The 16,813-nt window shown below is 44.5% G+C and overlaps 1 protein-coding gene across 3 annotated transcripts in view; it reads right to left on the bottom strand.

Moving 5' to 3' along the window:
* The window catches only part of LOC116399228 (nuclear factor 1 X-type), a 112,595-nt gene extending 96,858 nt beyond the window's left edge, over positions 1-15,737 (bottom strand). The window contains exons 1-2 of one of the 3 annotated variants that reach the window (XM_031876208.1): positions 14,831-15,737; positions 4,599-4,682 (exon numbers count right to left, since the gene is read on the bottom strand). In XM_031876208.1, the coding sequence (XP_031732068.1) occupies positions 4,599-4,682; positions 14,831-14,833 (87 nt within the window). In that variant the 5' untranslated portion in view covers positions 14,834-15,737. The remainder of the gene's footprint in view (positions 1-4,598; positions 4,683-14,830) is intronic. The other 2 variants (XM_031876209.1, XM_031876214.1) reach the window with 2 other exon arrangements.
* Positions 15,738-16,813: the final 1,076 nt, after the last annotated feature.

Raw genomic sequence — 16,813 nt, forward strand, 5'->3', positions numbered from 1 at the left:
ATAAGAGCAGAGTAGCGAAACAGCTGAGGGGCGAGAGAGAGATATATATATATATATATATATATAGATTATATATATAGATATCAGGATATAAGCAGCTGTCACGTGACTATATCTAAGCTGCATGAAAAAAAAATTTCAGTTCCAGAGGATTTTTAACTCGTAAGTCTTGTGCATTACAAAGCTAAAGTGTGCACTGGATTAAACACCTAGAAGTCACTTGCAGGCGTTCGACTCGACGCATTAACTCCTAACAAGTATTTACCGAACCATGTCTGAACCGGTCTGGAACCCGCAGCTGCGGATTTTTGAGGCCAGTGAAGCGAGTCACCCAAAGCCCGCTGCATGCATCACTCTGCGGTAGAAAACTGCGCAGCATCAGAATACGAAAATTGTGCTCAAAATTGGGGCGCGAGGAAAGGAGAGGTTTCTTACTGGGACCTGAGTGGTGTGGTCTACAGTGGGGGAGTCTACAGTGGGGGTGAGGTCATTGTTAATACGCGGAGCTGAGATTTGTTTTATGTGTGGGGGGGTTTACAAGGCCTATAGCTGCTTGCACACGTCCACCACAAGCCTCCAACAAAAGGGATCCGTGTGGCCAAATTACTGCGCGCGGCCGCGATAGTGGCGAGCCAGGGACGGTTGGAGAAACGTGTGCGGTCGCGAGAGAGAAAGAGAGAGTATGTGCATGTGCACAAAACTGTACAACCTCCTGGCCTCGCAGCCGCACGAAGTTCGAATACCAGCAGTCCTCAGTGTGAAAGTGATACACGACTAGTATGAAACGGACACACCCTTTGACACACACGCACGCACACACACACACACACACACACACACACCTGTTTGGTTTATCTTCAGGCAGGTGTATTGCCTACCTCCAAAGTCTTTGATCTCCTCTCTATTTTGCCACGGAGTCATGAAAAAAAAAAAAAGCACCACGAGAGCAAAAGGTCACGGCGCTTGGTTAGACGAGGATCAACCCCCCCCCCCCCCCCCCCCCCCCCCCCCCCCCCCCCCTTTTTTGGAGCTGCTTTCTTTCCAACACAACCCCTTTTTTTTTTTTTTAAATGAGCCGCACATTTTTTAGTGGTCTGTGTGAGTAAATCTCTCATTAAGTAACACATGGTAGGGCCATATGCTATGGTTGGTGGGTCTGCTTTTTTTTTTTTTGGTTTTTCACACGCTTTCGCATATCTACATATTTTACCACTGCTGCGGAGTGGCACCGCGCTGTAAAAATGACTTTCACCCATCAGCTCGGAGCTGTCTCACGTTTAAAAAAAAAAAAAAGTCGAGGGCCTTGCTAATAAATAACCGATCAGAAGGGATTGATGTGTCCTTTATATTAATGTGTTGACAACTTCGGGGCGAGCTCTGGGTGTTGCGGAACAGGTTGTTCAAGGGTGACGCTAACCGCACATTTGCCTGAAATTATCGCACGCAAAAGCGCAGTGTGATGGCTGTCTGTCTAAGGGGGGGTTGTTCTGTTTTGGCTGAGCAGATGTCAGCTCTGGTGGCCCACGGTTTACATGCAGGGCTCTGCTTAAAGAAGTGGTTCCCAACTTGGGGGGGGGGGGGGGTGTACATCAGAGGGGCTTTGTATTGCTCAATGTGGGTGGTATGTACGAATGAACAGCAGTGTGGTTGGTGTCCGCAGCGTATTTTGGCGGTGAGGGGACGCTTAAATGGGCGTGCCGATCGATAGATGATTGACAGGTGGTCTCTGAAACAGGAAACCAGTACGCAATGGAACAATTTCTCTGGCTTTACTTAAGTAATGGAAGCATAGTAGCGGTGTACGAATACAAAGAAGAACACACCTTCTGCAACTGCGCAAACACTTACTGACTGCACCCGATTGGACGAACTCTTTCACTCGTGGGCCGTCGTGCTCCGATTTCAAACCGGACCAACATGCCGGCCTCGTTTGGGAACTTTCTCGAATATTATTAAAGCAGTTCACCGAAATGTGTTTCTGAAAACATCTGAGACGAGCAGGAAAAGCAAAGCAGTTGCTGAATCTGTCTTCATTTGAGATCTATAGCAGTTAGTCAAAACGTTTTTCATGAGTTTCCAGAGGCGGCAAGTCGTGCTCGAAGCCTCTGATTTGTAGCCCAGAGTCGGGGCTAGTTTATGTAAATATCGAGCGGCCAACGGGACGGACGGTCTCTCGAAACTTGCTGCGGTGCTACCAGAATGAAAAAGAAGGGTCTCGTGGACCCGCACCATTACGCTTCCCTCTGTGTTAGTGGTGCCCAGAGCTCCCCGCTCACTCATAGGTAACAAAAAGAGGGATTTGTTCATCTCTTATTGGGCCTTAAGTGGATTCTAGCATATTGGGTATGGAATTATTCTGCAGATGCTCTGGTTCAAAATAAAAGCAAACTTTTATAGGTATTGCAGTTTTTGAGCCATGACAAGGGCCCAAGATGTGGCCTGCAACAGATAAGGAAAGGCTTGTTTCCAGCCTAGCCGATTGCTGTAAATCTCTTTTTGCTACTGAAGAACTTGTTGAATTTACCGGCCAGTTAATAGCAGTGAGGAGTCAATGACGGTATATAATAGTGAATCGTTTTTTTCAAAAAGTGCAGCAAGCACGAGAGGTTCTTGAACACACAGTCATGAATGAGCACAAAATATATTAGGCTGATGGGTCCAGTAGTATGCCAGATAAGCCGTGGACAGACGGACACTCTCACACACACACACAGGACCGGACGCATGATCTCCCTACATTCGTACGCATGGCGGAGATAAAATAAATGTTCATTTCTCATGTCCCTTGAGGGCCACATTATGTGAGGTGGTCCTACTTTCTTTAACATCGGTGAATTTACCACGTATGTTTGCAAATGGAAGAGCTCCGTATCGCATGTTTTTAAATCAGAAGAGCTCTTTGACCTTAATTTGTATGCGTACCAAAAAGTGTTGCTGGCATCCGTTTTGATTTTCCCGGGCAAGAGCCGACGGTTTGAATATGCATGGGGCTGTTAGTCTGTCTGAACTTTGTCTGAGGACCAAAACGTCACCAATACATTCAGTCAGTGATACCGGACAGTGTGCGGGATTCTTTGTTTTCTTTCCATTTCATGAATTTTCTAACATCCCACCTGTACTTTCTTCATTCTGGAGCAGTAACCTGCCTTTGTTTCTAGACACAAGTTGATCTATTGGAAACGTCGACGAGCTCACCGAACATGCAGGTTTTTTGTCGCGGAGGTTTTAAGGACATAATCAAAGACAGAAACGACTGGATTAGATGGACATCTTGGATACTTACTGCCTTCTTAAAATCCTTCAAATGAAACAGTCTGACAAAGAGATCTGCTCGTATCTCACATCCGCACTACAGCCACAAGCAAGTGGACATCTCCTCATTTTTAGGGGTCACAATCATGAAAAACAAAGCCACTGCGACGTCTCACTCTTTAGGAGCACACAACCTCCAAAACAGGGCGTCAAACTCACATCCTGCAAGTTCAATTGCAACCTCAGGGACCCTGACATGTAAGCCAAGAGCACACGCACAGAGACATAAAGAGAGGAAGAAAGGGCCCGTGATGCACTTCACAACAGAGGACCTCCCGGTGAGAAGCTGGAGGTGGACACCCTCCTGCGGATGTTCTTGAACCCACTGCCCCCTTGGAATCCTATACAGCTTCAAGCCCCCCCCACCCCTCCAAGAACGCTCCTCTACCAGCCGCGCTACTCAATTACAGCCATAATGGTTAATTTCTGCACCCCGAGACACACGATACACTGTAGCAACCCAGATTCTGTGTGAGACTTGGCGTGAGTCTTAACTCTGGGAGACAAAGACTGTAGCCTAGAAAACCGGCTCCCACCTCATTAACAATCGCATTTTCAGTCATATCCCCCCCCCCCCCCCCCACTCCCCTCACCCTCCCCGTCCCCACTCCTTTGTTTTTATTACCATTCTATATCACTATGTGGATTGTTATAAATCCACCGCGTGAGCTGGGAGGATTTTTCTTCTCTTCCCAGAAAAGCTGCTCACTTTCTTTAACTTTCTTTTGCTTTCGTACAACGAGGCATGCTGCACATTATCGTCATCATTTTCGCTCCCATGAGCGCCCCCCCCTCCACACATACACACACACTCTTTTTTTTCTTCTTCTTCTTCTTAAATGTGCGTGTGGAAATAATGATTGTAATGGTTTGCAGCTGAGTAGAGGGAGCTGTGAATGACATTATGATTGTGGTGCAATTACCGAGAGCATGAAAACAGACTGTCAGTCATAGTAATGAGTAATGACTCAAATAACACATTTAATACAACACATGAAAGAATGAAGAGAATACTAATACTAATGCTCGTAACACTAATCATAATACTAATGCTAATAATAATACTAAGAATAATTCTAATAATACTAGCACTAATAATAATAATAAAAACAATTTAAATCAAATGAAATATCACAAAATAATTATAATACAAATATAACACATCAAAAATATAATAATAATATAATAATAATAAAACCATAACTAAATAAAAAATGTAATAATATATAATGATAATAATAGTAAAATTAACAACAAAAATAATAATAATAATAATAAATGCATACCCTGTATGAATCTGATACTACAAAGCATTCAGGCATCCCAGGACCTCTGGAGGGTTCTTCGTTCAACAGAAAGGTTTCGGTTGCCTGAAATGTAACACAACAGTCATTTATTCAAACATCGATGCTGTCTTTATGTTCAGGGAAATTAATTAAAAAACAGAAAACCTGGCTGCAAAGCTGTAAACGCTAATTATGGATGTGAGAATCCTCCTCATCCGGCTGCTTCTTACATATCAACCTATTTATAAATCACCCTCAAGTCCAACCAACCACCAGATGTGTACTTGAAAAACTTTCACCTTTACATTCTACACACACACACATACACACACAGAGTTGACGGTGTGTGCAGCCATGTGCTGTGCAGGCCCGAGGCCCCGGCCCTTGAATGGGGAGCAGAGCGTTCAGCCGCCACACCCGCACACAATACTCTGACACAATGGCATTTCCTGCCCCTACTATTTCACCTGCATGGTCACTTTTCTGTCAGCGCGCACTGATTCAGCACAAATCATTCACACACACACACACACACACGCGCGCGCGCCTGCTCGGCACAGACTCGCGCATACAGAGGCCATACGTCTGCCCGCATGTGCGCACAATACACAAGGCCCTTGGCCGGCGCTGCGAAGTTGCTGTGCTGAATTCAGAGATCGATGCAGCTGAAGTGTTTATTCGAAGCGTTTGTTTCCATTCAGCGCGGTTCATTTGTATGCTGCGGGACGCGCCAGCAGAGACTCGGGCTCTGAATCCATCGCGGTTCTGCTGTCAATTAGAGGCAAGCCGGGCCAGACAACACGGACAGGGAGGGAACCACAGACTGAGGATCTGGATCGGGGATGGGAAGCTGGTTGGCTGGCCCGTGGTTACTACTTTTTGGTCCAAGCTGGTACAAATTGGTTCTCGCCGGGCTAAATTTGAATACCTGTTTTTTGGATATCGACTAAACCTGTTAGACGAGGGCTAAAAATTACTGTAAATTGATGAAAATAACTCTGGTTTCGGGATTTGAGGGGAAAGGCAGTTGAAGACCGGGAGCTTAAAGTTTAGTTTCTGGATAGAAGAGACAAAATAATCCCATTTTCCAGAACTTTACGTTCCCCGTCTCTCGACATACCTTAAAAGCAGAAACAATCATGGACCCAAAACAGGAACAAACATCGCTCATGGCCAGCAGACGAAATGTACAGTTATGTTATTTAAACTGGCATGTGAGGTAAACAATCTCTTGGTGGGAATTCAAACAGACGTTAGGTGACTTAAGCATTTGCACATGCACACGGCGACACGGGATTGCACTCGGAGAATATGCATGCGCAGACACATGCACAAACACACGCCGCTGTAATAAATCCCAGACTCGGGGCCGGCCGAGCTGCGGTCTGCAGACGCGGGCTATTCATATCCTTCGGAATGAGAGGTTACAGCTCGAGTCTTTTCCCCTTTTTTTCCCCGCTGTGACACAGGAAGGGCACCTGTGTGTGTGACTTCACTCCATCTCTGATGTAGATTGATTAACATCGTTTGTTTTGTTTAGCGAGGGCCACGAGGAGCGTTCACTCGGTTGAAAAAAAAAGACAAGAAAGAAAGTTAGAATTCAAGTCGTCCAAGTGACTGAGAAAAACACTCCTCGGCCTTCGCCATCCAACCTCTGGCTTGTCACCATTAATATGTTGGGGGAACACTGGAGGGAAACCATTTTCGAAACCATTTGTCCCACTAAATGGTGGCCTTGTCAAGCTCCCGGGGCTTTCTGCTAAGCTCTTAAACTGCCCAGTGCAGCTGAAGGATGTATTTTACAGAGTAATCACAGAGTAGCACGGAACACGGCGCGCTTGGTCGTTGTAGTTGCCTCTGTCTGACAAGTTTGAGTCATTTAAAGTACAAAAAAAAGAGATTTGTGCCGCGCAGACGATGAAGATCAGCCTGAAAGCGGCTAGACAACAATAATAAACCAAAAGATAAAAAAGGGTATGTTAATGAATGAAGCGTATCTCTGTCCATATCCTTCTATTGTTTGTTTGAGACTGATTGTTTGATGTCGCTCCCTGCAGCACTGGCCCCCTTTTCCTTCAGTTTTTATGGAGCATGGTATCAATTATATATGTATGTTTTTCTATATATATATATATGTATACATATATATATATATGGAGCATATGCCAAATCCATATGACCGGCCTCGAGCTAGAATAAGCGCAGATCATTTGATGTCTGGGATGTTGACTCTTTTGGTGGCTGACACGGAGTGTAATACAACACTGGAATGGTTGTCAGATTTTATCAGCGGGGAGCGCAGACAGTGTCCCTACTACTGCAAACACAGTGGAGAGGAGGATGAGGACATTTAGGAACCCAAGCCAAAGAACAGAAGAGGACATTACGTTTTTTTTACTTGGTAAATGTCAGAGTTCGAGGCTCTCTATTATGTTATATGTGATGTATTGGAGAGATTCGTTCAATCATTTTTGGGGGAAATTGGCCTTGGCACTGCGGTTCCAATCCAGCCCCAAACACCCTCCAACTCTGTGACGGAGTGAACCTCTGTTTGTGGTCACACTCACGGCCGAATGAAGCACATTTTTTATAGTGTAGCAGCAAACTACACTTCTCTCTCTCTATAAAATAATATTAGAATTGAGAAATCCTGTATTGATTCCCCCAGGTAAATTGGGTTAAGTTACTTCCATTCTAAAAAAGAAATATATAAATGAGAGAAATCTAGGAAATAAACAAGGAATAAGTATGTAAAAATAAGTACATTATACTTTAATTTAACAACAGCACCTGAGGAAAACTATAAATAAGAAATATGTGAAGTATGTATTCTACAATATAAAAACAGCAGTGGAAATAAAAGAAAATGGGAGCTATGATTAAGTGTGTAAAAATGCAAAAATAGTATAAATAAAAAAGAATATTAGTTTAAATATACAGTATAAATAAATGTTAATACTAGAGTATACCAGTGTAATGCACATTTGAATTATTGCACTAAAGTATTGTTCTGTTAAGTCAGTATTACACAGCTGAAAATAAAAATGATGGGGCTATAGGGGTAGGGGTAAAAAAAGAAATCACAAATATATGTTGTATATAAAATATAAATATACAACACTCAACAATCAAATAAACACATCTACTGTTTTCTAGACTACAGAAGGGTATAATTGATCCTAAATACAAACTAGCTTTTAAGTTGTTAATGTCTGTGTGACAATATTAAATTTGCATGTGGTCAGTAAGAGCAGCTGGTTAACTCAGCAGCAAAGTAGACCCCCTATTGGAGGGTTTTATAACCCACTTCCTATCCCTGCTAATTGGTTTGGGATGGCCCTTAATATGGCGGACCCATATCCCGCAAATGGAGTGGGAGTAGGTAGGGAAACGGCGTAGGGGCCGATTGGAATTGGGCCAAAGTGTTCCCGACACTGAGGTGTGGGGGGGGGGGGGGGGGGGGGGGGGGGGGGGGGGGGGGGGGGGGGATTAACCTCAGGTTTCATGTTTAAAGGTGTTTAAGGTATTCTGGAAACAATAGACGTCAATTAAATTACAAAAATACAGCTATAAGCAACACAATCGCATAGTGGTTGACATCATGAAAGTACCCAAAACTCATTGAGGACGGATTGTGATCCGATCGGCCAAACCATCTCCGGAGGTGGTCAGGGACGCATCGTGACCACATTGAACTAGAGATGCACCGATACCGGTCCGATACTAACTCAAATGGCTGGATCACGTATCAGTGACAATGGCTGATCTTGGTATTGGATACCAGCCAGCAAGCAGCCATTAGCCAGTTAGCGAGCTAAGCTACTAGCAAGAAAGCAGCAATATGACCTGTCAAAAACAGACAGATATTCAAGACACTCGTGGATGGAGTCAAGACGAGAAGTGTCTGCTTTCAATTCGGTCCGCCGAAAGTACAAAAGCGAATTTGGGCAATTCATTTCACCAATCAACGCTCCAAATGAATGCTAATGTTGCTCCTTAACTGCTGGATGTGTAAATGAGAAACTGTCTGCTGACAAGTTAACCACATCAACTTAAAAGGTGATAATATGTCAATGTTGTGTTTACAGCTTGTTTTTCGCTGCTTCCAAGTGGCCAAAAAATATAGTTCACGTTTAAAGATGTAAAATGTTTCTAGATAACGAGGTTTTGGTTTGAACTGTAATGTTTGCATTGATAATACTATCTGGTTAAATCTCAGACTGACATACGGAGTCCTAAAGTCACAAATGAGGCGTAGTACAGAAAGTACGAGTACGGACCGAGAGTCAGGAGTTGTTTAGCTAGCGTCACCTAAAGACTAGAAGCAGAGGGAAAGAGCTAGCCTGGCTCTATCTAAATGTTTCTAAAAAAACAACACCTTTGACGCCATTTGTTTAAACCTGTACATGATGTAATGTAAAGGTCCCAAACCTGGCAACCTCACTGTCACAGTCCACAGTCACCCAAATCAGAGTTCCTACTTGTGAACTCAAGGTAAATCCATCTAACTTGAACTCACAAAGAATTGATGAATGGTAAACCATAAACTAGAAGGCAAAAATTACAAAACAAAAGCAGCATGTGTATACCTTCAGTATACCTTTAGTAGCAAGCTTAGCATAGAAATGCTGATGATAGTTAATGAGGTGTGAATGTACTCTGCTAATGTTAGCTCCACAGGTTTTTAAGTAGAAACCATAGACCCCCGTTGGTTTGTGGACTGTCGTTATAAAGCCTGGAGTTCGCCTCTTTGGAATACGGACGTCGCCATGTTGGTTTTTTTCCGCAACCGATGAACGGAAGTTACTATAGTTGGAATGCGGAGGAGGACGCCGGGTACGGCTCTGGTAGCGGCAGTGACCTGTCAATCACAGTAAGCCCGCCCTAAAGCATACTCCGCTTTATGGTCTATTTGACTCTAAATGGAACATAATTTACGAAATGAACATCATGCTGTATTGAAGAAGACTTGAAACTAGAGATTGATTTACTGAGGTAATAAATCAAGTGAGAAGTAAAGTAATTTTCTCATAGACTTCTATACAATCTGACTTCTTTTTGCAACCAGAGGAGTCGCCCCCTGATGGCCAGTAGAGAGAATACAGATTTAAGACACTTCCGCATCGGCTTGCCGCCTGGTAGAAACATAACATTTTAGAAACGTATATATCTTCTTCCAACCTCTCCGGGTAAAGAGTATCACTATTACATAACGTTTAACCGTGACTAGCTCGGAATCCACTAATTATCTACGTGACCTCAGCTGCATCTCTCTCTGTAATGCACAATAAGTCGGATCTAAATTTGGCTGTCTGTCCTGGCATTGGATCTATTAGAGCCCATATACATACGGCCCCACCTTCACCCTGTCTCTCTCATTCTTTTGATCACACACAGACACACACCAGCACAAAAAAAACAAACACCCCTGTTTCCATGCTTCTGGATACATGATGATCCACGGGAGACAGGTATCCTCACAATCACCGATCATCCCACTAACCATCAACAGTTTTTCCGGAGCATCAGAGACTTCTTTTTCTTCTTCTGCAGAACACAACTGACATCCTACCCAGTCCCCACTTCACTCAGCCCTAATTGTATCCTCATTCTTCACCTGGTAACAAGCTAACAAACCTGTGCAGATGTGGCAAGCACATCAAAGAGAGGGAGGGACGGGAGGAGGGAGAACTTGTTTGTAGGGGAAAAGAAATGTGCAGAGGGGGAGGGGGAATATGAAAGAGGGAAATTTTACGTTGTGTGAGTCCGAGCCAGCGCCACCTCAGGGAGAAATGCTGGAAAAATGTGATATTTTACACCTGCATCTCAGGAGGTGAGGAATGAGACAGGGGGAGCAGGGGAGGAGGTAATTAGAGGAGTGTGTGTGTGTGTGTGTGTGTGGGGGGGGGGTTATAAAGCATTTTTAGTATGTTTCTGGGGCTTGCCACTGGTTCTTTTTCAGCATTCAATTTGGTATGATGCATTCGATGCCAGATTATTAAAAATGCTAAACCTGGTTACGAATGCTAAAAAAAAAAAAAAAAAGTGTTGAAAATTTAAACAAATATGCTAATATTGTTACAGTGATAAATAGCTGGCAAGCTCTCTTTAATGAATAATGCTATTGGCTCTAATTCCTCATTAAGGCCCTAAAGACGAGAGCGAAGGGAGAAAATACATGTATTGTTGTTGTGTTTTTTCCCCAAATTAAACTCAGAAGGCAGAAGATACCAACACCTTCCCAAATTAAGTAGATTCAAATTACTCGGTTACACAGCTGGTGTGCAGTCTGGGGTGTCTTGTGAAACCAATTAATGTGAGGGTTAAGCCTTGATAAAGTAATTGAGGGCCGGGTTAGAAATGAGATGGAAGAGTTAGGGGCTGTAATGTGATCGGCGTCAGCTTGATGAGACGCTGCAACCCAAAAAGAAAAAAAGAAAAGAAAATCTCAAAAAAGTGTGAGTGTTGTCGTTAGAACGAGGTCAAGAAATCTGTTGGCGTCGTTTTTCAAAGCAAACTAATCTGATCCGGGGTCTGAAATCACATAGTCGCTTGTGTTTTTTAGGAGAACTCTAAAGCTGCATTGGGAACAGGTGAGATGACTCACTCATAGTGTATTTCTTTTTTTCACTTTTCTACATTTTCAATACTCATCCGGCACAAACTGCTCTCTCCACAAACAAGTTCATCGCCGTACTTTCGATCTTCAAATGACCATTCGTCTTCTCAAGAGTAAATGCTCCATCTGAAGAGGAATCACTTTCCGTTCCCGTGAGACAGAGTTCTTTAAATTGTAATACTATATTTTACAGATGTTTCAAGGTGACCCTGAAGAGGGCTGAATGGAATATTGGAAATAAATAACAAAAGGAGGAGAGTTAAGCTTCCTATAAATTTTATGTTTTTGTTAGCCTGTACCTTGTAAATAATTAAAGGAGCCGTGTGTAGCATTTAGGAGGGGGGGGGATATATCGGCAGAAATGGAATATAGTAACAATAAACTATGTTTTAATTAGTGTATGATCACCTGAAAATAACAATCATTGTGTTTGCGTGAGCTTCATATCCGTAAAGGGAGCGGGTGCTCTTCACAGATGCCGCCATTTTACAGCGCCATTTTTCCTACAGTAGCCCAGAATGGACAGACATTGGCTCACATAAAGGGTCTCACAAATGTTTTGTCCAGCAATATAAAATACGTCAGTGAAGACCCCCCCAATTTTTAAGCTTTTACGTGTCTTACAAAAAAGGTGGTTGCCAACAAGTGTCTTAAATGACACTACAAAATGTCATAACGCCAACTAGTCTGCATGTAGCTTCGTGTTAGTGACGTGAAGTCATGTGACGGTGGTGTAGCTCGATTATAGCATCGTGTTAGCTTTTTACTTCTGCCGATTGTATTCGCGCATTCAAAAATCACAAAAGTGTTGATAATTTGTGAAGATCGTCTTGTTGAACAAGATGAGTAAGTATCATCACGGTTTGTTTGCCACTGAGCTTATTATCATGGCCCTACATCCCTGCAGCACTCTATAATGACCCTGATGATGTCACGGTGACGTCATCTCGAATTGAGACCAAATATTTGACAGAAAGCCTGTGTTACAAACTTGGGCTGTGGAGTTTGAAAGATGAGGGCACTCAACAAGAAGGAAAGATTTAATGACTTATGCTACTGAGTTGCATTATGGGAACTGTAGGATGCAGCGTTTCTGAAGCTTGACTTGTCAGAGCGACAAAAAAGTCAGGATATCTCAACCTCCGCTGCTTCGATTTGGACCGTTACTGTTTGAATCCTTCTCTCGTAAGTCCCTCGACTTTACGCAAGCGCAACACTAAATCCCCGGAGTGCCCCTTTAAGTCTGTTTTTTTAAGCCTCTACCAGTTTTCGTGACTTTTAAAAAGAAATATGGAACCAATTTAAGCCCGCGACCCTTCGATTGTCAAAAGCGACACTTTTCTTTTCCTCTCTTTCTTTTTGTTCCGATTAATTTAGTGCAACGCGAAAGTCACATCCAAGAACGCCTCACGTGCTGCGAGAGCTTCAACGGCTTAAAAACCAATCAAACCTGACAAACCCCATCATCTGAGCTCACCGCCCTAATGTTTACGCCGTTTGAGCGTACATCAGAGTTTTCACATCTTTAAACAATACGGCAAAAAAAAAAAGCATACAGGCCACATGAGCGATCGCGGCCTGATGAAGCCTTTATTTGTTTTTCTTTCTCTCCAGAGAACTGTCAAGGCCAGGGCCGACGTAGAAAGCGGAATACTCCGTGTAGGACGAGGGCTGACATCACGCTGGCAACGACGGCCAAGAGGGAGATCACGCAAGACTGGATCATCATGTGGTGGGCCGCGCACACACACGCACACACGCACACACGCACACACACACAGTGCGGGATACAATTACCCCAGCTATTTACACAGCCCTCCATGATTACTGTGTCTGTTTCTCATGCTCCTACATACTGTGCATCACACATGTGCTGAGCGTGACCATTAAAAACATGACTGATATTCCTCATCATGAAGGTCTGATGAACACGTAAACTATGATTTGGGACCAAACGTGTGTCGTGTTTAATTTTCATAACGGTGGGGGTCACTCTTCCTTTCCTTATTAAGAACCGATAACCCGCTGTTCCACAGTCACAGCTCGTCCCATACAGAGAAGTGAGTTTATTAGCGTGTCAGAGGACCCTGACGCTGATTGACGGATGCCTCCAGTGCATTCTGACTAAACCAACATGCAGCTGAGATATTTGGCACAATTTCATAATATAGTGTAAAGATAAAAAACGAGGTGAGTTGGTGCTATAAGTGGGAGAATAACAAGTCGAGATAATCCCATGTGAGGCCTGTCCTGAATTCTGTATCTTTTTTTCTTTTTTTTACTGATGAGCTTCTTGGGCAGCCGCCATGTCAGCGAGGATGCTCGTAAACAAATAATTATTCATACTAATAATGTTATATATTCATGTGCAAATAACCCCCCCCCCCCCCCCCCATTCCTGGTATCTCTGCAGCTCCAAGGTTGTATGTGGGAGGTTCCCCTAACTATTGCCTGACTTGACTCATATCTTGCCAAAAAAAAAGGAAAATAGTTATATTTCAAGGGTCAAGGATGTGCGAGCTACATCTCATAATTCTGCATAAAACAGACTTCTTGTTGCTACATTTTGAAAACCTACAAGAGCTGCACTCAAATGCGCGGTTTTCACAACCTCAGGGAATGCGGTTGCCAATTTAAACACATGTGCTCTTCGGGGCAAATGGGGATAAGAGAATAAATAATGATACTTTTTTTTTTAAGGAAACCACAAACAAAATCTAAAATGCTGATGGACGAAAGAAAGCTGGTCGGGAGCAGATCAATCGTCGCAGACTTTTGCTTTGTGATGTCCCGGGATTTGTACAAATGAATCCCCTCCCTAATGAAGGAATTGGTTTAAACCGCAGTGAGTAATTACGCACAAATCAAACGAGCGCATTATTGGATGTTGGCGCCGAAAATAAGTTCCATCCTCTCAATGGCCAAGTTTCCAAACTCTGCTAAACTTTGCCTTTTAGGTTCGGATTTGAGCTCGAGGGGGCTCTCAGCGTGCATGTCACCACGTATAACCGTTTGTTGTATTATATTTAACAACAAACCTTATGGCGCCTCTAGGTGCTAAAACAGCGTGACATGCGATAACGCGTATCATATATGCGGCTATAAATAGTCCACAAGGCAGGCCCCGCATCACGGACCACCGCAGGGAGGGGGACCCACGTCCTCCACGCGGATAAAGCGGCAGAAGGCGGTGGGAGGGTGGGTGGACATCGCGGCGGACTGAGAGGGCTGCACACTGATTTGGCCAGAAACACACCGTTTTTTGGCAAAGTGTTGTGCAACTACATTAAAAAATAAGTTGCATTATGTTTTCCTATCAGCAACATCATTAAAAAGAAAGACATACGTGCAACAAGACAAATTAAAACAAATAACCACAATAACTGTGACAGGAAACATATCCAGGTAGGTGGAAGGACTTGGCACATTCTTTAGGTGACTGTTACGCATTAGCTACACAAGTACACACACACACTAGAATTAGAAGTGGATAACTCAGCCCACTAAACTTTTTAAAAAGAGTCTGCGTATCATTAAGTCTACGACGAGCTAAATGAATCTGAAAAGCTGACTGCACAAATGAGCAAAATGATTTGGTTTACACAGCACGTACCATTGTGGTGTGGAGGGAAACGTGCCAAGCACCTCTCAAAGACCCATTTTTTCCACTCTCGAAAAGTTCGGCTTCCAAAAAAAAAAAAAAAAAAGTGTGTGGGAGAGAGAGAGAGAGAGAGAGAGAGAGAGAGAGTTGCTCGGTTTCTTGTCCAGCTGGGCCTGCTACCGGAAGCAAAAGAAGCCCTACAACATGGCCTGGTGCCCGTTTTTTTTTTTTGGTGTTCTGGTAGGCTACTTTGTAGTCAACTCCTCTCAGTCCGGCCGAAGGAGGACAGAGCCGCGTAATAATCCAAGTCGTCCGCTCCCACCGACTTTCTTCACGCAAGGTGCTTACGTTCGGTTCCACCTCGTGATATTCCCATGAAAAACCGTCTCCGTCCCGGTACTGTAACGTCCACCCGAGTCGCCCGCACTACTACTGCTGCGCCACCAACACAGTCACCGTCCGATCCCCCCCCCCCCCCCACCCCCCCTCATCCCCCGAAGCAACCGAGCAGGGGGAGTCTTGGCTGTGCACCGACAGTAAGTACGCTCGCTCTCTCTTCGCTTCTACGCGCTCACCCAAATCAGCTGTTGCTCATGCAGAAGGTGGGACGATCGCCGCTGCGCGCTGTTTATCCCCCCCACACCAGCTCCTCCACCACCACTTCGTGCATGCTCCGGACTCCGGCTGGTACGCGAAAAGACGTCCCTCCCTTCGGGGCGCGCGGGGGTTCCTCCGCCTCCCACCTGTTCCTTCAGCGTTCCGCGGGCAGAGAAAGTTGCGGAGCGAAGCGGCGTACGCGACTATACGAGCACCGCGAGCTGACGAGGCTGTTAGCGGGACTTCGGTGCAGGCAGTGCCGAAAGAGCTACCGCCTGTAGGCGAAAAAAAAAAAAAAAAAGCCGCGACGACAAGGAGGTGAAACGCACGTGCCCCCCCCCCCCCCTCCCCCTGCGTGTGTTTGTGAGAGTCACCGAGCGGGGGAATTTTTTTTAAGAAAAACAAACGAATAGAAGAAGTGAAAAAAAAGATAACACGGCACGCGCGCTCCAGCGAGGGCGTGCGGGTGGGGGTGGGGGGGTGTTCCTGCGGCCGCGGCCGGAGGAAGCGGAGCGACGAGGGGGGCCTGGTGAATTATTAATAACTGGAGCGGTTCGCAGTCTGTCGTGTTCAGCGAGTAACCAGGGCGGCAGCTGGGGGTTTAGAGGAATTAAATACGGGCTCAGGGTAAACCGTGGACGCGGGGAGATTAGTAGCTCTCACCGGCAAATAAATAAATAAAAGTGTATAGGGGGCAGCTCCGGGGCTGGAAGGGCGGGAGAGAGGGGGTTCTGATAAACCCAAATAGTTTAGGAGTGTGTGTGTGTGTGTAATATCTACAGGAAGGGAACACCGTTTTGTTAACTTTATATTCATAATTATAAGGGAGGCGTGCACGCGGACCCATGGGGTCAGTTTGTAAAATGTGAACTCCAAAAAACTAAACAAAATCTGAATACATGTATAAATGTCTTTTATTTAAAATGTCTTCGAGCAGCAACTGATGTCATTATAATTACTGGACAGAGCTATACTATGTCACGGGAGTGGTATGTCACGTGAGCAGCCGTACTTTATAGACGTGCAACACCTTTGTATTTTCAGCAGACCTGTTACAAACCGTCTCTGTTCTGTTTATTGTCATCATGAACCTCTGTTTATTATTTGGTCAAGATAACAGACAGAGCACGTGCTCGACTCCTGGCTGGACTCGATATTTATCCTCCACACACACCAAACTATTCAGATCAATTCAGATCGAGGGGTCCGAGTCGCGGATAAACGACCAAAGTAGGTGTTTTTTTTTCTCGACCTTTTACGGGGAAAACGAAGCGAGGTGCGCGCGGCCGCGAACGTCTACTGCAATAAAAAGATGAATTAAAAAACCAATGAGCGCTCCACCTGCCACCGATTCCGGTCTGTGTTGGTTCAACTTGATCACTTTACAAGCAGACAAAT

This window comes from Anarrhichthys ocellatus, unplaced genomic scaffold (genome assembly GCF_004355925.1).
Source record: "Anarrhichthys ocellatus isolate YVR2014 unplaced genomic scaffold, GSC_Weel_1.0 scaffold106, whole genome shotgun sequence".
Lineage (NCBI taxonomy): Eukaryota > Metazoa > Chordata > Actinopteri > Perciformes > Anarhichadidae > Anarrhichthys > Anarrhichthys ocellatus.